The sequence below is a fragment of the Manacus vitellinus genome, unplaced genomic scaffold (assembly GCF_001715985.3).
Source record: "Manacus vitellinus isolate BGI_N305 unplaced genomic scaffold, ASM171598v3 scaffold_60_pilon, whole genome shotgun sequence".
Lineage (NCBI taxonomy): Eukaryota > Metazoa > Chordata > Aves > Passeriformes > Pipridae > Manacus > Manacus vitellinus.
In genome coordinates this window covers 1,969,454-1,994,877 of record NW_021940687.1, presented here as the reverse complement: position 1 = coordinate 1,994,877, position 25,424 = coordinate 1,969,454, and the positions used below count along the sequence as shown (strand labels likewise).

Genomic DNA, 25,424 nt, shown 5'->3' with positions numbered 1-25,424 from the left:
CTATGAGTTGCAGTAAGGAATTTAATTGCTACCTCACAATCTGAAGTGCCCCATTCCCAGGTACCTGTACTAAAAAGGCAACTCCTGAATAGGATGAGAAAGTTGAATCCTGAACACACAACAGATTTTAATACAAAATTGCCAATGGAAGCACACAAGGCTCTGAAACAATTAATAAAACCACACAGGTCTTTATATAAGGTTAATGGTTTGCTAGCCAAGTGTCAAGGTTCACAAAACGGGTAATTTTTGTTCCTTTTTTAAGTCAGATTTGAACTTTGCGCATTTTTCCTTACAATACCTTGCTAAAATATCAACAGCAACTAGATGGGCAGGGGATATTTTCACCTAGAGGTGTTTTCAAGAACCTTATCATAAAATAAGAGAGCATAGGAAAGCCTGAATACTCAGTCCTTCGGTTACATACTTGGGTTTGCTGCTGCTGGGTCAGGCAGCATGACAGCAGCCTAAGCTTGGATGACTAACACTGAAACGGGTTGAAAGCAGCAGCAAGCATGACAGAGACAATAAAGAACCCCAGCAATGGCACACAGCTCCAAGGAAAGAAAAATCATTAAAAACTGCTTTTAAAAAACACAGAGAAAACACAGTTATGATGCCAAAACATACTTTCTTAAAGGCCACTTTTCATTAAAGAGATTATATGTGATATTAACGATATGCATATAAATAAAGCATATAGCAAATATTAGCATAAGGTCTTGGGCACCTTTAAGAATGACACTTTAAAGCAAACAGATTACAAAGTGCTGTAACAAAAGCACTAATATGTCAAAGAAAGTGTGCATGGTGTTAAAGAATAGTGATAATAAAAAAAAAGGTCTTGTGAAAGAAAGATAGAGCAGTGTATTGAGCTAAAAACCCCAATCTTTTGGAGATCTTAATGTAAGCCACTGTCTTTACTAGAGTACTTCAAATAGAAAATTTCTCTGAATCTTGTAATTCACGAAGAGACCAAGGCAGGGAAATGATGGGCTAAGAGGGCAGGAACACACTGGGCGTTCCACACAAATGCAGAGAGGTGCTTTAGGATGGCTCTCCCTCTCTCCTAGTGCACATATGAAGGAGACTCGGGGAACATGTACGAGGTAACTCCTTTCTCCAAAAGACTTCGCCTCAGGTCTCCCATCAAGATAAAGAGCAAGGAACATAAGAAAGGGTGTTAAGGAATGTTTTCTGCAACGTGCAATAAAACTATCAGGCAGGCTAGGAGGCTAAACCAAGGAGGACGGGTCTGCCTCTCCTCGGTTGCACTGGAGAACAAATTCAGCTGGAGGAAAAAGGTTAGGGCGCAGTTTAGGGCAAAGCTGATTGCAAAGACAAGCCTGAGGCTAGGGTATGGCGTAAAGGGCACTTAAAAGGGGGCAAGTGATGTCTGAGGTGAAGACTAAATGTTTACAAGAGAGAGTAAACGGCACAAATACGTGGTCTTGCTAACGGGTCCACAGAGGCTTCCAGAGCAGAAGACCATGGGCTTGAGGGTGCAGTGTCCTAGGTACGTGGGAGGGAAGGAGCAGGAAATTTGACTGGGTATGCAGAGGGAAGGTGCAGGGCACAGCCTGAAGGCCGGGAGGGGAGGACAGGTGAACCGGGTGAGGAAAGGTTAGGGCAGGTTGAGGCACAGCGCGTTAGCAGGGAGCTGCAACGCACGGGAGGGGGGGGCTCAGCAGGGCAAGGGCTGGGGCGAGCGGCCCGAAGGCAGCGGGGAAGGGAGGACGGCGGCCGACCGGTACCTGGGCGTCTTGGCGGCGGCGCTCTCCCGGCGGTCCAGCACTCCGGGCACGCAGTTGGTGAGCTCGGTCCAGTCGGCGTGCAGCCCGCAGCTCCAGCCCGTGGAGAAGCGGGAGAAGAGCCAGGTCTCCCGGCGGTTGGGGCGGTAGCAGGTGCACTTCTTCTGCCCGGGCCGGCAGTCGCAGGGCACCTCCAGCCGCACGTTTTGCACCAGGTGGCGGCCGAAGTTGTGCGCCGGTTCTTCTGGATGTGCAGGAAGACGATCAACGTCCTCGCCCTTCATGTCGAAGGCGAGCTCCCGCTCCAGCTCCCGCACGGGGAAGTAGTACTTCTTCACGTAGTGCGGGTCCGGCGTGGGAAAGAGGTCCAGCTCCTCCGAGTAGGAGCGGCCGCTGGGGGAACCCAGGCTCAGCCCCGGCCCCACGTACTGGTACAGGATAAGCATGAAGCACACCGAGACGGCCACGATCAGCAAGAACTTGCTGGTCCTCTCAACCATGGTCCTTCCCGACACGCTTCATGTTGTCACCATCTCCCGGGGCTGCCGGGCGCTGGGCAAGACGCGCTGTGCCGGGGGCGGGCGGCGGAGGCCTCCGGCGTCTGTGCCAAGCCGCCTCCCCCCGCTGCTCCCCGGAGCAGAGCCTATCCCCGGGGGCGGCGGGCCGCTCCTGGCGTCGCCTCGGCTCGCCGCTGTCCCCGCCCGCCCGCCTGCGCGGCAGCGCCGGGAGCGGGGCAGGGGCAGCCCGCAGCCAGCCGCTCCGGAGGGCGCCGCGGCACAGCGGCGAACTTGGAGAGAGCGGGCAGGAGGGGGCGGAGAGGCCGACCTAAAGGCAGAGACCAGCCCCCTCGCCTCCCTCCCCGCGCTTCAGGAGAAGCCGCCCCCATCCCCGGCGCTGCCTCCGCCGCTGCCCCAGCCCCCCGGGCACCGCGCGGCTTGTGCCTGTGCCCGCCCCGCCGCCGGCTGCGCCGGGCTGCGGCTCGGTCGGCTCGCGCTCGGCTCGGCCGGCCAAAGCGCTTCCTGCCCGCGCCGCCCGCGCCCGGCATGCACAGCGCCGCGCCCCGCACCGCCCCGCACCGCCCCGCGCCCGCGGCCCGCTCAGCACCGGCCGCGGCTCCCGCCCGCGGCACAGCCGCCGCGGCACAGCCCCCCGCGGCTCCCGGGCTCGGCCGCCCGGGAACGCTCCGGCGCGCCGGCGCCTTGCTCGGCGCCCTCGCTGAAACCCCGGCACTGCGGAGCCGGGCGGGCTGCGAGGCGGCCGCGGCTCTCTGAGGCACTCGGCTCTCAGCGCTTCCACACAGTCTTTTATGTGCCGCCGTAAAAGGAATCCCGAAAAGCGGGGCTCGGCATCCTCGGGGGCTAGATTTCTACTCCCCTTTTGTAACAACAATGTTAGTAACGAGAAAACGTGCATGGGAATGGGAGTGGGTCTCCCCACATGTGTCTGCTGCTGCCGCCGCCACATGGGCCACCGCAAGCCTATAGTTGCAATGTCGCAACTGGATGCAACAGGAAAATGCTCTGGCCACACAGAGGGTGATGATGGCTGTGAGCAGGAAGAAGCCTGGGCACACCGACAGCCACAGAATGTGTAAATAATAATAATAGGTGAAGCTGAGGCAAAAAACAACAGAGGTGTTATTTACAGCAAACTTTCTCAGCGAATGCTTTGTGCTCTCGGCCAGGCAGGCTCCATCCAGCAGCGCGGCTGCTGCAGGGTTCGTTTGCAATACAAGTCTCCCAAATGAAGCAAAGCGTTGGGAGTGCCAGGAAGTGCCAGGCACGCAGCCGGCTCACAGCGATCTCCTCTGCAGGGCAGCACTTAGCAGGGAAGATGCTGCTGCAAGGATCAGTGCAATACGGACCCGCAGAGCCCGGCGGGCGTGCTTAGAGCCCGGCATCACCTTACTGGAGCGGAATCACAGAATCACAGAACATGCCGAGTTTGAAGGGACCCACAAGAATCATGGAGTCCAGCTCCTGGCCCTTCGCAGGACCATTCCCAAGAATCACACCGTGTACCTGAGAGTATTGTCCAAATGCTTCTTGAGCTCTGTCAGGCTTAGTGCTGCGACCGCTGCCCTGGGCAGCCTTCTGCGGCAGGGGCAAGCAGGGTCCCGCGGCTGCTCTGCCAGCACGGCGCGTAAAGGCAGACGGGGGGCTCTGCCACCAGGTGTCCAGGCAAGCCCCGAAAATCGCCATCTGGTGCCTCTCTCTGCTGCCTGTAAATGGAGGATGAAATATGGCCCCATGTCACTGAGTGAGGCTCAGTGTAGTGGCAGTCATGCTGCCACTTCGAGACATGAGTTATTGTCTATGCAGAATAATATGAACAATTGTTAACTTCCAGCCAAAAATCTCTAACTGAAATGCCCTATTCTCCTGTAATTACTGCTATTGGAGAAAGTTTTCCAAGTTTCTGGGGCTCTTTAAAATAGAAGTTACAGCTAGATCTTAGCACTCTGGCACTGAAATATTCCATCGGGTTACATTTTTTAATCCAAGTTGTGCCTTATGTAAATGTAAGGGAACACATGCAGATGGGTCATTGTTAAACACTGGGTCAAATTTATAAGGGCTGAGGAGGAAATGAGATCCCAGGTTTTCATTTGAACACCATGACTGATAAATCTGCTAGATTTTGAGATGGCTGCATTACTCACAAGTTATGGAGCCCCAGTGAGTTATGCAGTTCTTCCCAAACAAGAAACGATAAAATGTTTATAGCACCCAAAAGCATCATATATTGTGTTCAAACCATTTATTTTGTTTGATATTTTCCTCTTAAAAGTCTGCTTCTGATTCCCATCTTCTCATGTAGGCTAGTTACTCCAGAAACAATGATGTCATTCCTATGCACAAAGTTCAGCTACATTCAAAAGCACAGTATAAACCTAATTTACGGGTTTGAAATTTATATTTTGATTTGGGAAATATGGTCATATACATGAGGTTTACATACATGGTTGCACTATACACTGCAGCATAAAAAACACAGAGCAAATTTGAGGATTGCAATGTGTTTGCCTGCAGTTATAAACATATAAATATTTAGAAATGCCAGAACTATGAAGAAATCAGCCATTAAGATATTTCCAGATATTTCCAGTTACACGAGCTATGAATTGTTTTAAACTCTAAGGTATAAAATACTTTTGCCCTTTTCATTAGTTATATAGATGGACATATTTAGTAACAGATTTATATTTGTGGTAATTATAGTGCCTGTTAGTTTGTAAAAGACCATACTAAAATACAATCCATGTAAGATAAACAGACCACAAAGGAAAATACAGAGTTAGTGGCTGAAAATGTGCTGTTTTCTTTAGTGCAGCACCTTCCATCTAAAAGTGGGGGATGGGGAACTTGCTGGAAATATAGGGAAGGCCTACGCCCTTCTGGTTTACTCCCACCCACACAAGTAGCAGACATCCTGCCTAGGAAAAACTGCAAAACCAAAGCTCTGGGGTCAATGATTTTATTTTTACTGAAATGCTTTGGAATCCTTCCCTGATAATTCTATATGCTGCCCTGAAATGCTGGTATTTCAAAGGTGCTTACAGGTGCGACTCACCTAAGCTGATCGCTTAAGCAAATATTTAAATCAATCTCTACTTATACTCAAGGTAAAATGCCACTGAAGACAATGATAGAGCAATTCTCCGTTGCATGGGGAGTTAAACATCAAGTACCACATCAGTGCTAGTTTAGGCCAGCGTGTTTCTTAGACAAGAGAAGAAAATAGCAGAGTGAAAATAGCAAGATCTACACTTCCCCTGGCCCTTCCATTGGAAACAGCAGTGGAAAGAGGTGAGAAATCTGAAAAATACAAGTTGTTACTGATACCTCCTGTTACCTGCTGTAACTGCCTGCTTATTCTCAGAGTTCCCTTGCACCATGCCTTTAGCCATTATCCACCTTTCCAAGCTGAATTTTCCACTCTCAGGCCAGACCTGCCTAGGCTTTCCTACGTCTCATCTGGGATTCATCACAGTAAGTCTGCCTAGCTCCAGGAGCAAAGCTTTGTTTCTTGTGAAACAGTGAGACTGACACTCTGCAATCATCAAGATGCCTAAAATCTAAATGCTTATGTAGACAGCATTTTAGAGGGAAAAAAAAACTTGTATATTTATCTCTAACCTGTGCACTAGAGGAAGTGCACTTTCTCTCTGCATTCTTCTAGGCAAATGCAAACAGAAGATCCCCCCACAGCCCACTGAAAAAGTTCTCTGACGCTCTGGTGTCTATTTAATCCTTTGCATCCTTCCACTCCTGATCTGTGTCAGACTGAGGAGAACACTCTCCTCATACAAGCAAACTGAAAGATTATATTTGGCACTTTCACAGGAATACAGTTGATCTAGGAGAATAAGTTCCACTGATTTTCAGTGATTTTCACAGGACTAAGTCCCTTCAGGTATGTTTGAAAGGTCTATTGTCTATAATATATTCCCTGTGTTTGTGAAGGCATTAACTTAGAATTCTCACTGCAAAATAAATCAGACTGAGGTCAGGCCAGCTAAGCAACCTAAGCTTGATCTACACTCGGCCACTTTCCTGGTCAACAGACACCTTGACAGGTAAGCCAGCACTCATGATTTATTCACTGTAAGACATTGCTAGGACTGAGATACAAGGATTAGAGATCTTCTTACAGATAACAAGAAATAGACACAAATTTTGCAAATGCAGTTGAAAAGTACCATCGCTTGCTTCTGGCCATAGGATGCCTAAGGATGACTAAATATTTACCTTAAAGTTTACTAAAATATTCTGCTTTATATCCCACAGAGGCTATATGCCTTCCTTGCAGAGAAGCTGAGAGTAGTGGCTTTGGCTTGACTTGGAGTAAGCTGTTCTATGACAAAGCCATTCTGGTGGTGCACAAAGCACATAATACTGTGTTCACCTGGGACTTCTGAGGGCATTGCTTTGGTCCCCACCATGGCAGCCTGTCCCCTTCCTGCTCTTCCCAAGCAATGGCAAAGTGCAGGCACTAGGACTGAGCCTTCAGACAGCTTAGCCTGCATCCACAGTTACCACCAGTGAGAGCAAGCAGCACTTAGGCTGAGCTTAGACCTGTAGGATGGGATGGGTCCTATAGCCTGAGTGTAAATTGCTAACACGTGAAAGAGGTAAAGTTTGTGTATTTGCAGTTAGAAGTCAGATGAAGAGCAACATCTGAGTTAATACTGAGCTGAGGACAAACTCAGATATAGTGAGAGTACAGCTTCTCACAGAAAAGCTCCCATGAGAAAACAACAGTAGGAAACACGTAAATCACGTACAACCTCTGCTACCAAAACCTCAATGAAGTACTTATCTCAGAGCCTAATAAATAAATAGTAGCTCTATTAGGCAAGGGAAGTCTAAAGGCTTCTTGACTCAGAAGTTACACTACGTTGCTGTCAATTAGTATAACTTAGTTAACCAAAGTGCTACAAAAAATCCTCTTTAAACACTTGCAAACCCTAAGAAATACCTCAATAAAGACACCTTTATTTAAAAGTTCTACTGCTCACCATTATGGAAAAAAGGAGTGTATTTACTTTGTTTCCAAAGGATAAACTCCCTGTTTCCCCAAACAGGTTAAAACAAACCACTCGTTATCCCACTCTAGTTGTTTTTGTTTTTCTTTCCTCGGCTCCTTCAGGAACACTGGGCACATGATACTCATTTGCTTTGCTGCTGTGTGTGTGCACAATATACTGAGGGAGGAGTCAGGAATCATAGACTGTAGCCCTTGGCCTGTAATATCAATGCTCAGACCTACAGTGAAGTGCAGAACTCTTGTTTTGCTAATCCAGACTGGTTTTGCTCACTCACTGCTGTTGCAGCAGGGTGGCAGTTGCCAGCCCTGCACATTTGCAGGAGTGGCAGCACTCACACACTGTTTTCCTCCGATACTTGTATTCCTAGCTGGAGACCTGGAGCAGTTTGTAAGCGCTGGTTTAAGGGCTCTCTGGCTTCAGTACTAATGCTGTAGGTTAGCCACACCACCACAGAGCTCTCATGGCCAGAGAGGTGAGCTCTGCCCCCTGAGTGCAGGTTCCATTTAAGTCAGGGAAGCAGGTACTGAATGGTGCCAAAATCTATCAGACTCGGCAAAACTAGTTCTGATTTCAGGCTCTTGCACTACTTTTGGGGGCCACTGGAGAAGTCTGCTGTCTACCAAAGACAATCTTAGAAACCCTGACAGAAACCAAAGCAGTGAAGGCACTAAGAGCTGTCCTAAACAAAGGGAAGTCCAACTTCAACAGCCACAGAGACCAAATCTGAGTGTTCAAACTACCATGACACACCATGTATTTATGCCATAATCCTGCTCCCTTTTCTCATGTGGATGCTGTGGATCTAAACACCTGTGTCTGTATGGTCGATGCAAACCCACCCCAAGAGCCTTCATGTGCAGCTCAGTGTTCTGAGACCTCCTGTGATAAGCAACAGTTGAACTTCTCAAAGCCACAAATAGATGCTCCCATACAGTGACTGCAGATGCCAGACTCGAATGTGTGACATTGGAAAGACCTTAACTGATCTCTCAAACATACAAATGCCTACAAGTTTAAGCAAGGAGCTGGGACTGCAGCTGAAACATATATAGTTTCTAAGGTATTAATCCTACTGAGGGAGAAGTTTGTGGGTCCACAGAGAATCACAGAATATGCTGAGCTGGAAGGGACCCACAGGGATCATTGAGTCCAACTCCTGGCCCTGCACCCATTCCCAAGAGTCACACCATGTGCCTGAGAGTATTGTCCAAATGCTTCTCGAACTCTGTCAGGCTTGGTGCTGTGACCAGCTGTTCCCCATTCAACTCTTTGTTTTCCTACTTGCACTGCAACAGCTGCAAGATGATGCTGTCTAGGCTTGATGGAAAGGACAGGCCTATTTGGTGGTAGCATATTATTAGCATTATTACCCATTAGTTCATGGGTATTAAATAAATGTAAGGGGAGCTTGGGTTCTACAAGATTTCACTTCCCCCCAGCTCTGTCTCCTGCAGCAGCTGTCCACTGTGACACAGCTGTCCACTGTGACATGCCTGTTAGCAGGGAACAAGTGTAACCCTTTCAGCCTTGCCCTGTAAAACCCCTCAGAACACACACTTGGCTTCTGGCAGGGACATTGGTGTGACGTGTTTAGAAAGACCACGATGTCCCATCGGGAGGCAGGGACAGCCAGCAAAGTTGGTGGCTCTCTCCACGCCTCTAACATGTCATCTAGACAGTCAGAAAATGGTGCTGGAATAACTTCAGTACAAACAGCTCAGTAACTTTCTGCAGTGACTTGAAACTTAAGATTAGCTTATGGCCAAGCTTGCTGTCCTGGATACTTTGTATCATACATATTAACATAAATATTATTGGGAATATAATTGTTTTATCTTTATGCTCTTCAGTAAATGCCAGAATGTGCGGGGAAGGTTCTTGTCTCTTTGCCACTGGGACTGTGGAATATAAACATATAAATGTCCTCTTAACACATGCACTGTTTCTTAATGTTTTATACCATCGTTTCCTTGATCTTTGTAAAAAAACCTGACAACTCAGTTTGGAAATTGCTTTCTAAAGCAAATGTGCTTACAGGATTTTGACTTGAGATCTCTGTGGGATACCCCAGAAAAAAAAACCTAATTAGAACAGGCATTCATCCTTCCTTGCTGATGTTGTAACATAAATGGTGAACAGACAAAACAGTTCATGAGAACTGAGTTACATGCACAAAAGTGACTAATCACTTTCCTGTTTAAGCTTCAAATTAAGAAGTTATGTAATGAAATGAATAAGCTGAAAGCTGTAAACTACCTATATAGTAATGATGCTTAGAGATGTGCAATTAAAGTGGAAATGTGCAGAATTCAGTTCTTAGAAGGCCTTTAGACAGAAGTCAACCACCTGAAAAGTGCAAGGAATTTGAAGTGTACTGCTTAATGGATTTTTTTTAAAAAAGAAGTTGACTGGCAAAGCCAAGCTGTGGATAATCACAGCCTCTGCCTCGTGTTCACAGCATCAGCTCTTTTGATGATGTTTCTGCTACAGGCAATGTGGCAGAAGAGCTGTAGAGCTGACCAATAAAAATCTGAATACTTTCTGACCAAATAAAAGCCATTGGTTTAGAAATCCCTTAATGTGAAAAAAAAAAGAAAAAGTGCAGAAATACAACCCCCCACCCCCAATTTATTTTTCAGTATTTGGAGCACTGTAAAATTAGCTCAGTGGAAGAAGTTCCCGTTGCAGCTGCCTCTGTGCAGTGGGAGCTGCATGTCCCAGAACCAAGAGATGAAGGATTTCCTTGCTCTGCTGCCTGTACACTGGGCACTGTGCTCAGCTTTGGATCCAGGCACTCACAGACCTGTTGATGCTGCAAACCAAAGGGATTTTCCACAGTTGGTTTTATCACAGCAATTGTGATTGGCAGCATCTTATCAAAACAGTCCTTATAAGTGATACCAAATCAACACTTGAGAGCACGAGGAAAAGGAATTTCATGGAGATCTCAAGACCAAAATGAAGTCCACAACATTTATAATTAAAGGAAAATTACTATAAAAGGAACTCTTGAGTGTTAAGCATTTTTAGGCCACAGCAACAAGAAAATTAGGAGAAAAGGCTGAAATGCCACCAGGCAAACAAGTTCTTGGTTACAATGAAAACAGTGGGGCCCATGCAGAGCACCAGGGCTGCAATGAGAGGCTGCTTGCCCAGACTGAATTTCAAGTTCTTTTCTGGGCTGTTCAGTCCTAGGTGCCACATCAGTCCCTTTTTGAACTTTGCCACAGGATGACTTAGCAGAAGGATAAGACCAATGATCTACCCAAAGTGTACCTGATAGTAGTGACTTTAAATTGCACCAGATGAAGGAGTGACCACCTTCAGAGGGATCATCAGTTCAGCCTGATACAGGCACACAGGGAAAATAACTGTAGACCCAGCAGTCTCTGCTGTGAGGGCTTATGTATTTCAAGCTTGATCTACTTAAGGCATTATCCACAGTATATGAATCTCTTAATTCTTTTTCTTGATTTGTACACTGAGCATCAGTGATAGCTGGTGGCACAGCCTTGTCTGCCTCTTCAATTTTCATATAAAGTCCCAGCAATAAGCTTAATACATACAGATGCAGTACACTGGTATTACAGACAGCTGGGATGGACTTGTAAGAACAGTAAGAGAAAAAAACGAAGTCAGTTTGAGCCTACTAGTCCATACATAGCAGAAATAGAGAATTAAACTTTAAACACCATAAAAATATATTACTCAATTTTAGTATAAACACAGAAGTCCCAACAACCCTTTCACCAAGTCTCACATGATAGATAAGCATAAAGCTCTGTGCAGTTGCAAAAGCAACAGAGTTACACTGAACTTGTGGAGATTTTTTCTTGGATTTGATTCCTAGACACTGACAATTTCAGTTAACTGATTCCTCCCTCTGTCACTACAATTCACCCAGCTCGTACTTCCATTTATGTCTCCTGCAATAAAAAAATCCTGCCTCATTCTCATCTGTCAGGAGGGAGAGAGGTTATGGTCATCAACTGCTCACAGCCAGAATTACTGGAGAGAATTCCACATCTCTCCCTGAGAGGATGCAATGTTACCTTCTTCATTGTACTATGTGCTAACTCCTGGATGATGTTGAATGGAAACAGGAGGAATTCCAAGAATTCATCACTGACAGTAAAACAGGACCGAAGCAAGACCAGTCAGTCCTGCCAATATTTGCATGTTCTGAAGAAAAACACAGAATGTGCACTCTGCTGTAGGAAGCCCAAGTACCTATTTCCTGTAAAATTTGTGTCACAGAAAAAGAGGGAAACCGAATGTACTGACAGCAACTTTCTCTTAATTGCACAAGTTTTAATCTCTCCCTCTGATACATTCATTGTACAGTTAAAACAGTTGGAGGTTTAATATCACTGGGGCCTTTTCTTTTAATTACCTGTTTTATGTCTCTTTTTTTTCCTTCAAGCTGGTAAAGTTTTGCTTATCACCAATTAACTCCCTTACTTACACTGCAGAGGGGATTAAAATACAACAGAGGGCACCTTGCTGAGGCTTTGTCACAGACAGGGCAATGGGTCCGTGCTGATGATACAGGATTCTGCAGCTGCTGGAATACAAGATCCTTGTCTCTGCCCTTCTCTCAGGCGGAGCTGATGTGCCTATACTGTGCTCTGATGAAAACCTGGCTCTAATGTTGCTATCTCTAACTGAAAAAGTATTAATTTGTAATGAAATAAAACGTTTTCTTCCTGTCTTGAAAACTGCTAGAGGAATATTCTTAGTTTAAAATGGAAAGAGCTGAATTTATGGAAATACGGAACATTCTTTTCAAGAAAAATGACTATTTCAAACTTAGTTTCCTAGATTTGATGAGAAGTTTCATGAGGAGGCTACTTACTAAGCCAGAGGTTATTTTCCCTAACACTTGTTGACTTAGGCACAAGTTTCACAACACTGTTGTATTTTCCATAGGAACTGGACAAGCACTTCCTAACAGTGCATAAGATTCTTTGTGGACCAAACACACTCAAGGGAAAGCTGTACTGTTGAGGAAATGGAAGAAGAAAGATTTCTCCTTCCAGCCAGAATATTAAAGCCGTCCACATATCTGTCCTTTTGGCAACCTCTTGGAAAACAGCTTTTGAGAACACCAAGAGAAGAATCTCTGAACAGAAACAAACTGTCTAATACTATTCTTACAATGGAAGTGACCTGAAATAAAATGAGTCCACATGGGCTGGATATTGTTTAAAATAAAACTATTATTCTTTCTAGTTTGTGCTTTGCAATACAATGAAGTGTATTATAATAGTTCCCAGGGTGGACACTCTTCTATAATAAAAATTATTTATTTTGGAAGAAGTTTGCTTCAAATATGGTGTAGGTTCTCCCACAGACCCTCACCCCCACACCCCCTCAGCTATTTTTCTAGAGCAGGGTCCATACAGAGGACTGTTCTGGAATTCTTCCTGTGGTCATGTACCTAATAGAGACATGCTGTGAGCTGGTGGGAGATTATAGAAACGCTCCCTTTGCAGGGAGAACCTCTTTATGAGTGACACACAGCTTCTGTTTTAAGAAGTACAGCCCAGAGTCTGGGGGTTTGTATCAGTGTTAAACTACTGCATCTGTTCAGAAAAGGGATGTCACAGTTAGCTAGATACTTGCATTATTAAACTCTGAAATGCAAAACAACAGAAAGAGTAGGGCTGTTGTAAAGCAAAGCCAAGTTGGGTAACTGTAATGCATTGGAGCATTTTAATTCAGAGCCTCCTCTGCTCCTGCTTCTGGCTTGCCAGGGTAAGAGTGGGAATTTTCTTAAGGGTAAGAGGGTATAGGAAGGAAGGTGTTTAAAGTTTGTCCATGACACAAAAATGGATATTGGAAAAATGTATGTTCTACTGAAGTGAAAGCTATAACAAGGCAGTACATGTCCTTGCAGGAATAAATGGATATTGCTGATAACTACTGCTGCCACCTACGAAAAGAATCCGAAGTCCCCAGTGAAGCAGAAACCAAAAGAGGTTATGAGTACTTCATCATTGTTCTTCAGACAATCCAGCAAAACCTACTAGAAAAGATTCCACATCATTCCTGGAGACAAATCCTGGAGAAGTTTTTGCATAAACTCAAGTAAAATGTGGTTAGCTCTTTACTCTTTACAGCTTCAAGGAGCTTTTCAATTGCCTGCTGATAAGGCAAAGCCTCTGTGTAGTGTTTGTTGCCACTGCACTGACAAGAATTCCTTTAGATAACTTCAAGAGTCTACAATTCCACATGCAAAATTCTAGAAACAATATGAGAAATGGATATGTATCAAGCTGGTCAGCAGATGGTGTTGGTTTGGATATTCTGATCAGTGGAGAAGGAAAAGTGTGTTTTGTTCCCATAGCTTTTTATGGTTTCTGTTTCCACAGCAGCTGTAAGCCCTGGACTGCCAGTGCCTGATGGCTTTTGCCAACAAAACCTCTGACAAAGATGCTCAGCTTTAGAAAAGTAGCTAAAAGTGCACATATTCCAGCAGCAGAGCAACGCCAGCAACTGGAAACCAGCAAAATGGATGTGGTCTCTTTGCTAACAACAGTGGTTATACCACAAAAATGCCACCTTTACTAGCACTCATGTAGGCACAGAGGAGCCTGACAACGTGAGTGTGTCTGCCTTGCCATCAATGCTCAGAGCAGGGTTCACAGCAGTTGCACTGCAAAGAGCTGTGGAAGGGCAGCTCTGAGCTGCAGACTGGCCCAGCAGCAGTCAGAGGGCAGCCTGGGGGCACAGTGAGCAGCAGCACCTCCTGGTAGGAGCCACAGGAGGAAGATGTCCTGTTTTCTGGTGCCCTTGCACTGCTGAACTGCAAAATGCCATGGAAGGAAAGGTCAAAATGGGGAAAAAAATTCTCCTTCACTATCTCCCCACTTAGGTCCCTCAAGATTATTTTTCTACAAATGACTGTCATTCTGGGAAAGGTCTGGGGCAAGGAACACACAGAGCTTAGCAGGAGGAATAGCTGTTAAGGTTTCCATACACAGCTGGCTGTCTCACTGCTCCCTGAGATTTTAAGGGGCATGAGTTGAACTGTAATAACTCACAGAACTGTAAACTGCCATTGATTTTAGCTTTCCCTATTATGTCAGCTATAATTTGCAATGATTTGGGAGCTCTTCAAATAATTGAGCCTTCCTGCACCAGGTGGAGCAGGCACCTCTGTAGAAAAGATAATGTGGGCAAGCTGAGAGTAGAAATTATCAGACCTCTCCCCAGGCAGGCCACTCCTAAGAATTATAGTCCCAAAAACAAGCCTAAAAAGGGGAGTAATTTCTCTCTACGGAAAAAGAATTCAGACACAACTTTTGTGGTGTGCTGGAGAAAAGAGGTGGAAAGAAACACGAGCAGCATCCACCCACTTCAGATAATCTGGGGAGAAGCAGCAGCAGGGTCTTGTTTCTGGACATAAGACTGCATGAGAAGAACAACTTGTGCCTATTCTGTGCCACTTTCTCTGACTCCAGACCAAGATGAGGGTATTGATGCTCTGCAACACATTTTCCTTTTCCAGATAACTACACATTAAACCATGAAAAGATCTTGCTGTAGATCCACACACTAACAATTCTCAGTAAACTTCATCATGTGCTTTTTAAAAAATTACAACTTCAGTCATGTGCATATAGGAACATTTTAAATGTGTTGATAGGAGATTGTGCAATCACTAATAAGTGATCAAAAAGCCTGGGTTCCAGAGAACTGAGATCTATTATCAGTGGCTTATGACCCTGGCTGAAGAATGATAATCACAGTAACAGACAGGGAAGTTTGAGAAAGTATCATAGCCAGAAAAATCCTTGAACCAAGTCCATCCCACAGGGAACTGCCACATCCTGTATGACTCCCTTTTTCACACTGTGGTATGTTTTATCACCACTGGACCTTGTGCTCAAGTTTACTAACTCAGGGTAAATTTTATGAACCTCATGCCATCAACTTTACCTACGATGTTTAGTCCAAACAACTGCCTAAGTCCCCAAATTTATGCCATCTTGCCCTAGTCCTGCATAAAGCATAAGCTCTTGCTCCCTGCACTATAGCAGCTGTGTGCATGGAAAATGCAGACACACATCTACAGATGTGGCTTAGCTTTAGACACCTGAATATTCAGTCTTGACCATGTTGTACTCAAATTTACTTCTGTTTTCTTACAGAGGCTATAATGGGAGTGAAGAAAGGAAAGGTTAATTAGTATTTATTGTTCCCTTGCCAACATCTACCTCTAAACAGACAAACCTGTTATTGCAGTAAAAAAATGTAAGACAATCCAGTGCACTTTAATTTGAGTTCATCCAATCTTTTGAGTTGGCAACTAATGTAATTCACTGAAGACAGAGACAGTGGAGGAGTTCTCAGGGGTCATTTGAAGAGAATTAACCCTGGTCAAAATAGAGTCATATCTGTGCCAGAGCCTAAACTGAATACACATGAAATTTAGGCTATAACAAGACAGATCAGAGTTCTGTAATTGCCCTGATCCTTACAGTATGGTGAACTAAATCATTAGAAGCAAATGCTCTCTGATCTGGCATTCTCAAAGACAAATTTATTTTTCCTGTGTCTAAAAAGAGATGCAGCAAGCTTGTTTCCCATTTCAGCTCTTAAGATTATCATAACAAACATATATTTTTTCCTAAAAAAGGAAAATGAAGCTATCCCAAATTAACAGATCAGTGTGAATACAGCCCCAAAAAATGTTTATATTAAGCTGCTTGGCAATCATACAGTTTCAGCAGATTTATTTTTTATTATTCTTTCTTTATAAGTAGTGATGCTTCACTCCTTAAAACCTCATCATCTTTTGATCTTGTTCTAAATTCTTTTCAATTCTACCTCTTAAGAGAACAGAGTTCTCTTTTGTTATCTGGAATTTTTTATCACTCATTTTTAACAGTGCATCCTGCTGATAATAAGCTGATCTTATGAATCAGTTAATTTTCTATCTGAATATTCTTAACATTTTCTTAGAAGCTCATTTTCGACACTGGTTTAAGTCACTGATAGCAAGTTTTTATATGTTGCTTATTTTTAATGTGGTTTGTGTTTCATTAAAGCTAGAAGTCCTCCTGTCACAGATCTCAGATGATGTCATGGTGACACTGGATGTATCAACTTAAATGTTTCAAAACATTATGTATTGTTGGGAAAGCTGATCACTTAACAAGCTGTTGTGTTGGCAACTCATCACATTGGATTTCCAGGCCCTTAACCCCATTTCCTAGAGGTTGTGTGACAAGCCTCTTCCATAAACACTGTTGAGCATCCTGGGCACAAGTTTTCGCCTTACCCTCACAGAAGTAGGACCCTGCTGCCAACGTAGTGCTCTGCAGTAGCTTCAGAACTCCATTTCCTGGGGCTGTAACCCTGTGAACACCTAGGGTTGTCTGTCAACTTCTTTGGGTCACCAAAGCAAAAGGGCACTCAACATTTGAGAGGGCTCCAAAATACCACCCCATTCACTTATTTAAATCTGTGTACCTACTTGTCACTCACTGCTTGAATTCATTCACACAGCCCCTTCCTGTTCCTCATGCCCTGGCTTTGAAGAGTCAGGTACTGTTGGAAATGAGCATTGTATCTTCTTTCAAGAATGGAAACCCCTTCTTCTCCCCAGGCCACCAGTTTTTCGAGTTTTTGCTCATCAAATCATACTTCTTCCCCATGACCATGTAACTCTCACATCCCTGCCCCGGGCAGACTTGCTGTAGCTGTCCATGATCCTTTTGATCCTGGTTCTCCGTGGTTCCAGCACCCAGATAACATTCCAGCCATGCTTGGATACTGTCAGTTTACCAAACTGCATCCTCCGTGTTGCACTCCCTCCATTCTCACATCTGACTGCTGCAGTGCAGCCCCAGCCATCCCCTGCTCACTGGGAAAGGCAATCAGTTCAAGGCTGGCCTTTTAGCAGTGCTTTGACAAATGGAATATGACTTGCATTTCACACTTAATGAAATTTAGGAGGCAGCAGTTTGAGATACTAGAAAACTTGGCAATAAAATGCCAATTAACTGTGACTTAACACAGTGTATTAACACAGTGTTTGAAATGTCCAATGTTCTCCCACTATTCCTTATTATTGAATTGTATCCATTTAGTCCCATTATGCCTTCTTGATAAAGAGATTATGCAGTCTTGGCTTCCCTGTTCACTCCATGTTTTTCAGGTGGATTTTACAGGCTCTTCTTAGCTCCACACTGCTGTGACCAGCTGCTCTGATAGCAAACCCAGCTCATTTAAAGCAAGCTCTGATATATGTATATTGTAGGCATATTGCAGCACAACAGCTGTGACTGAAACTGAGGCACATCTCTTGATGATAAAGTTGCAACAAGGGAAATTCCAAGTGTATATTATAAAAAAAATTGAAATAAGCATGGTGAGATACTAGAACAGGCTGGTGATTGTGGAATCTCCAACCCTGGAGGTACATAAAACTCAACTGGACTGATCTTGAATAAACAGCTGTAACTGTGAGGTTTGCCCTGCTTTGGACAGGAGGCTGAACTGGATGACCTCCAGAGTCCCTTCCAGGCTAAATTATATGATTCTATTGTTAAAACAGTACAAACCCATCATGGAGACAGTTTTATATATATATTTAGTCTCTCTAACAGGGCATTCAGAGTAGCTATGCTGCAGCAACTTCTGGAGTTTCTGTTTTGACTATATCATAAACTTAAGTGTCTGAACAGAGATGCTGCCAACTGCTCCTGAGATACATCAACAGCCTAAAGCAGATAAAGAAATGACTCTACCTTTCTCCCACACTAAACAGTCAAATTTTAGACTACATCATAACACCAGCAGTTTAAAATTGTATCTGATGCTATAACTGCCTGAAGTACACCTATAGCCAAGCCCTCCTACATGGCATATGGAAAAGACCCTTCAGGGGATGGCCTGAAGGCATGTCCACAATGTTCTTAAGCAGTAAGCAAAATAAAAATCCTTATTCTTCATTTTTATTACATCTCAGCAGGTAAAAGAATCAGTGCAAACCAACCTGCTCTTTGGCTGTGGAGCCCCACCTCTCTGGGCTGCCTCTGTCTCTAACGAGTCTCACATAACACTGAGACTCTTCCTTGTTAGCAAATCCACACTCGTTTCCTTTGCTGTGATTCCCTTCCTCTGTTCTTCTCCTCTAACTCACCCTATTCCTCAGGCAGCTCTGGAATATGTTTTGCATCCCTCTTCCCCACTCAGTGTTAGCCCATTCCGAGGTGCTGCCTCGGAGCAGCACTGCAGTGCACTGTACACATGGTACCTGGGACAGGGACAGGCACAGTGGCCTTGTGGACTTGACAGAAAAAAAAAAGCACAAAGCAAGTGCTACTTGTGCTCTCTAACTGAGAAACCGAGGCACAGAGATACGCTCCTTGCTGCCATCAGCCCATTTTGGTTCCCTCCTAGTTCCTCTGGTGCCTTTTTCCTGTTTCCTAGTCCCAAAAGACACTCCTGGTGAAAAATGAAAATCACAACACAGAACCTTTCCTTTTGAGGCAGAAACCTCTCCTCCACACGTGGCACAGCCCCTAATATTAACCAGTGCTGCTATAAAGAAGGTGGTAAAATGTTTCCTTCATTGGAGTTTTGTTGATTTGATGGTAGTTTAAAAAGCACAGAATTTCTTTATGCTTAAGCCATGGTTTGCACGCAAGGTTTCTTCCTAACCCCCAGCCCTGCCTCACGGGCTTGTTTTTGGTTTAAATCAAAGGCTTTTTTGTACCTATAAGCCAGAGCTCTGGGAAGTGTTTTACATGGGCATAAATACTTAATTGGGCTCCAGTGCCAAGCTAACTGTTTGGCAACAGCCGACGTGTTTGCATCATTTGGACCAGCTCACAGCACGGTGGTTTGTTACACTGCATTTTAGCACTTGGAAATGGGAGTTACCCTAATGAGTAATGGAAGACCATTTAAAAATAGAACTGAAAGTTTAGTGGAAGATAAGAAAGAAGGCCAGTACAGCATCCTTTCACGTGAATAGTTTGCTATGAGGCAGGGAAAAATACAGTTTTCATCACGATCATTTAATGAATCTTGAATAAGAGAATCTTGAATGGAGTTTCAGGAAGTGTCTTTCCCAATGCGTGGAAAAGCCTTCAGTTAAGGCTTGTAACTGGATCTTTACAGCAAGCAGACAGCTAGGGTATCCTAATTTGTCAGAGTTTCCACTGGATTGTGTAAATTGTTGTAAATCTCTCAAGAAAAGAGTCTCTGCCCCAGTGCTAGCTGCCCTTACTCAAAGGCACTTCAATTTCAAAGTTCATTTCTTAATTGTGATGATTACATACTTGTGCATACTGGTTTATGAAGAATAAAGCACTTATCTGTCTCCTAAAATCACCACGTTCTTGCTGGAAAAGGAAAGAAAACACAGAAATGTGGGAAAGTCCCAACACACAGGGGTCAGTGTGCTGTTTGCAGAGACTGTTGTTGATTCCTGCCTCCCTGATCATGCCCAAACCACTCTCAACTCCCTGTATTGATCCCACTTGAGGGCCCTCCTGGCAGAAAAGGACAGAGGCTGAGGAGGAGGAGGAAGGCAGCAGAACAGCCCAGTCTGGAGCCTGCTGATGGGAGTGTCTGAGCCTGGAAACTGGACAACAAATCTGAGAGAAGTTGCTGCAGCTTAGGAGGTTCTGTGCTCACAAAAGCAGAGCAGCAGTCCCAGAGTCTGTAATGACACCTGATATTTGCTGAAATTGTCATTTCTTTTGTGAAAGCAGAAATTCCTAAAAGTAAGACAAACCCCCTTCCCCTCTCATACTGCCTGGTTACACAGGGAATGGTGCCATGAAGTATCAGCTCGAGTGAGACACCTTCTAATGGTGCTTGTTCATTATGTCAGTGTGAGGAAGGGAGAGGACAAGGGGTTACTCATCAAAAAATTGAAACTTAAAACCAGCAGAAATAAAGGTTGCTTGTCTAATCTCAGTTTGACCCTTTTTCTGCTTTGAAGGAGACAATATTGAATTACATCATTACACGTGTACTTTTTGCTGGAAGAGGAAACAAATCTAGCCTTGAGGGCCTAGGCAAAAAAAAATAAAATTAAATTACTCAGTGGCTGAGTAGATTCATGCAGTTGTTCACAACAGACAGCCTCCTGTCCCAAATATCTTCCATTGGTTTCTGGGCTTCATGGCCAAGGCCCTGATTAGCAGTTGTTAGGAGTATCAATAATAGCAACATCAATAAAAGAGCATCAATAATATTGGCCATCTGTTCCCTCATGAGTCTGACCCACAAGAATTTCTTTCTTATTGTGAGAACTTTGGAGAATGTTTCTTAAAAGCACTGGCCTCAGCTTCCTTCTGAATGAGAGTCCAGCTCAACAGCCACCTCAGAAGGTGGAAATAAATATGCCTGAGCAAGTACTGCATAAATGTGCCACACAAATGTGGCAAGTGCCACAGGAAAAAATCCTTCTTACTGTTGGCACAGAGGATGAATCAGCTGCCTCGCTGCCATACAAGACATGTACCCAAACTGGGAACCCAGAGGTAATGTTCTGCCTTCAGGGCAGAGGTCAGTGATGTCACTAAATCTGGGGTCCCTCACACTTGGAATACTTCAGAAAAATGTTTCCAGCAGGTTTCAAACTCTAAGAGAATACAAGATGACACTAACATACCAAATCCCTCTAAGGCTATGAATTCAGAGTCATATTTCTTTTCCTTGAATGCTTTGGATAAGAGAATTAGTATCTAATCAACAGCAAAATCAGATGGAAGTTTGTTCAGACCACAAACAAAATACCCCATGGCATTAGTTGTAAATGTGTGCCACATAAGTTTACTTGCCCGTTTGAAAGTTTAGAAATTGCAATTATTGCACTGCTGATCAAAAATGCCTGAAATAATACAGACTCTGGGCCCAAAATCATATCACAGAAATTTGTTAAATCAAAAATGCAAATGAAGAACACACATATTTGCACCTGGAGCTCATCAATTCTGGGACATCAGACACCCTTATGTACTATTTGGATTACTAGGAAAACTTTAGACAATTTGGATATTTTAATACATAGTAATTTTAAAGAAATACAAATCACATATATCAGTACTGTATTAGTATCTTGGTTTAAAACATATTATTAAAGATGTAAATACGATTAAAAACATAATATTGACAACGATTTCTAAGTGCTTTTCTTCAGATGAGCAGATTTATAAGAAAAGTGTCTGGAAAATATTTTGACTGTCCTTGAAACAATCAATAAATTAATGTAATAAGAAAGAGGAACATCCTGTAATTCTGAGTACAGCAAAGGCTTTGGAATTCTGCAACTGGGTTAAATTTTTGCCTTAAGCAACTAACTTAAGCTCTCTTCCTTTTTAGTTTTCCTGTTGGTAAAACAGGAATTGCTTGCTTCAAACCCACGTCCCAAGCGTCACCAGGCAGAAACGCTGCCCCAGCTGCTGAGGTGGGTAAGCTGAGGTGGGTAAGCTGACCCAGCTGAGGTGGGTAAGCTCCTGCCAGTACACAGCCAGCCACCCTCACAGTGAGGGGCGCTGGGACAACCTGGCAATCCCAAAATTGGAGATTCAGCACTGGGAATAGAGTGAGATTAGAAAGGTCACAACACTGCAAGCCGGCACTATTTTCGTATTTGGCACAAGAGAAGATTGCCTCCATAGCACATTTGCCTGGTTGCATATTGATTTGGTTTCTCTGATTACAAACAGAACCTAAACTGATTAGAAAACAATTAGGAGTAAATCTATATGAATGGATTTTTTTCCCCCTTCTCTCTTCTTGGCCAGTTAGCTTGATGTGACATGAGTGAATTTGACTCTAACTTTGCCACTGACTTGTGAAAAGCAGGCAACAAGACCATAAGTTATCATTGCTGATTCAAATATGAACTGTGAAAGTAAGTATTTATTCATTCTATTTCTCAAGAAACCTCTGCCATCTTCAGTGGCCTTACAAAGGAATAACAAAACCTAGGTATGGCTTCTTAAGGAAATACTCTTATTACTTGTGACCTTTGTGCAGCCTTGCTGAAGCTGTACTGATAACACAGTGTCTTGTTTGTCCCTTTAGTCACTCATTTCAATGTTCATGTAACAGTCTGAAGGAAAAGTTGCCATGGATTCGCAGTAACTGCCTGACCTGAAAGAGTCTAATAACGATGAAGACTGAAATAACTTTTGCTTTTAAATTTATCACTGGGAACTAATGCTTAGTGCTATTCCACTCACAGTTTGCAGGCACTCCTATGCTACATGAATGATTTCCCTGGAAAAATAACACTTTTTTTGTTCAGTGAGCAGTAAAACTAACAAAGCCTGGGTCTGGACAGATTTGCACACTGTGTTCCTTAATTCACCCCCTGCTCCACAGAACTCCCATGTTTTCACCATGCTCCCAATGCTAACTGCCTCCCCCACATCCTGTATCTGCAGTTATACAACATTCAAGCTATTCCAGGGATGACTCATCATCTCTAATACTATATATATCAGAATAGATAAGAATATGTGTGTGCATATCTATATATAACTGTATATATCAGAATATTTAATACCCTATTTAAGAATCCACATGTATTGGAAAGGTAAAGTTCAACCCACTCAGCTTTCTCACAGAACCTGGGAGCTTGTCATACAACTAAAGATTTTTCACAAAACAGGTAGAAACTCCATATCTTTGGAAATATTGCTCATCTCTGAAAGTCCATTGAAATTGTAAGGAGAGGCAAAAAGAAATGGACTAATGTTAAAAAACCTGCTAGAGACACACATGGAACAGAGCTGGTTCATTCTGCTGCACAGCTCAAACCAGACACAAACCCAGACCAACTACTCTGTTACAAGATGATATTGCAGCTCTACTTATCACTAGGCCAGAAATGCCCTGTGCCATTACCCGGGCATTTGGCCCTTTACTTCAAGAACTTCTAAGTTGCACTGCTGCAACTGGGATAAGCTGAAGCAACTGAAATCCTCAGGTTGCTACACCAAGGAGCTACTGGCAGGTAGCTTGCAATCCTTTCCCTTCCTTTGTTAATGAGAATTTGGATGTTATTTCATTAGAGATGTCTTGCAAGGAGGGCTTGGTCATTCTTATGACATCAAGGTCCAAAATACAACTTCAGAGAGCCAATGAGGTGGGTAATTCTGTCTTTCTTGTCCAGAAGAATTTAAAAAAGTATTTATCTGTCATGCTAGGAGAACTTTTCCTCAGAAGACACACGGACCTAGAGATTTGAGAGTCTACTGCTTTGTAACTCGATTATGGGAGAAACCCCCATGGTATAGCTTATGGATTTAAAGTTTAAATACCTGTTACATCATCTCTCTGCTTCTCATGAATCAGCTTTTTACCCTGTGTGTTCTCCTGTAAATTAAGAACAACTTCCAGGTGTTGTGAAAAGGTGGCAGTTTTTGCACAGCTAACACTTGAAACTGGTTCCCTCAGAAAGCTGGACAGTAAGCCAGGCTGGGGCCTCCATGTCACACATTCTCCTATGCCGTGAAGGAAGTGGGCTCTCAAGTTTCACATTTGGCAATGAAAGTAGTTATAGATTTAAAATACTTGGTAATTATTATTTTGTTAGAGCTTTATGTACCACTAATGTCTATGCTGTGATGAAAGATGTCTTCCTATTTGACTGGAGAGGCATTTGTGGCATGTGAAGCTTAGATTTGTGATGTCCTTGGTTTTCTTCACTTTCATGTTCCTAAAGTTTGTGAGTGATATAAGTACAGAACTGTCACTTGCAACCTTGAACGATTTTCAAGACAGACTATTTTTTTGTGATACAGACAAAGGTCCTTATTTCCTTTACCACTTTGGACTACCATTTATTGTTCTGCCTCCATGTAATGTATTCCTAAAGCTACCAACATAGGTGTCCTAGATCATTTCCCTGTGTATGCCACTGCTTTTTTTCCCTTTTAATATTTATTTTCTAAGACAAGCATCTCCAAAACAGTCTTGATCATTACTGAGAGTCACTTCCAGAACAAAGTTCAGTCACACTACAAACAATTTTCTTGATTGCTGCTTTTCTTATGTGGGAGAAAAGTGAGACAGCATTGAATTCAAATTATACTGTATGTGGAGATGAAGAGCCAAGATTTCTTGAAGTTACAGTGCTCCAAGCCACTATTGGCAAATATTCTTTGGACCAAAGCTGCTTTAATTCTCTTAGGGCATGCAGCCCTGAATAAAGGGAAAAAACACAGCCAAGAAAAAGCAGCATTCCTACATGTAGCAAATAACTTAGGATGGTAGCTCACAGCAAATGAGGGAAAAGGAGCACAGTGGAAAAAGAAGAGACAGGAAACATTAACATTTTGTGATTTAGGTAGATTAGACCATTACTTTGCAGATTCAGATTTCCTACTGATTGTGGAGAAAAATGGAAGCTATTTTGACTGAAAGAAAACACAGTCACATAATGAATTGCTACTTAAAGATAATGGTAGTACTGTAATGCATTCCATAAATATTCTTGAATTAAACAGAGACATTTCATTCCTCCTTCCACCCATCACAACAGAAAGAAGACACCAAAAAATGGCTTGTCCTCTTTTAACCTAGACCTGGATCTAACGTGTATATGTAACCAAAAACCCTAAATCAACATAATGCAATCAGAAAGTGCTGACACAGAACAGTGTAATGAAAAACTTCTCTTGGCCTTTTAGGTTGTCCAACAGATGACACATTCCTTCCTTTGTAACTAATAACTGTCTGTTTGATTGAAGTCTGCATGGAACTATTCTGGTGTCGTGCAGTTTGTCCCTCAGTTGCAAGGCAAACAGTCCACTGGGGTGGTGACTGTGAATATTTACACATAAAAGCATAGGGACAAAATAGAAATATCTCACTATCTTAACTGTTATTTCTACAAGGGAGCTCAGGCAGGCAGACACCATTTTTCAAATTCAGATAGTTGTGGTGCAGGTCCTGCTGCATCACAATGTGGTTCTGGTGTTCTTCCAGAATTAGATGTTAAACAGAACTGAATATATAGCCTGAGGTGGACGCAGTGAACATTTCAGCATGCTACAATTGCTGTGCTCTACACCTTCTGGAGAGGCTTAACAGTAACTTCCACCTCTGCAGTAAGGACTTCATGGAACATGTGGAACTTG

General features: G+C 43.5%; 1 protein-coding gene across 1 annotated transcript in view; it reads right to left on the bottom strand.

Annotated features, from left to right (window-relative positions):
* The window catches only part of HS6ST1 (heparan sulfate 6-O-sulfotransferase 1), a 186,675-nt gene extending 184,154 nt beyond the window's left edge, over positions 1–2,521 (bottom strand). Inside the window, exon 1 of the mRNA XM_008930219.4 lies at positions 1,755–2,521. Within this exon, the coding sequence (XP_008928467.4) occupies positions 1,755–2,251 (497 nt within the window). The 5' untranslated portion in view covers positions 2,252–2,521. The remainder of the gene's footprint in view (positions 1–1,754) is intronic.
* Positions 2,522–25,424: the final 22,903 nt, after the last annotated feature.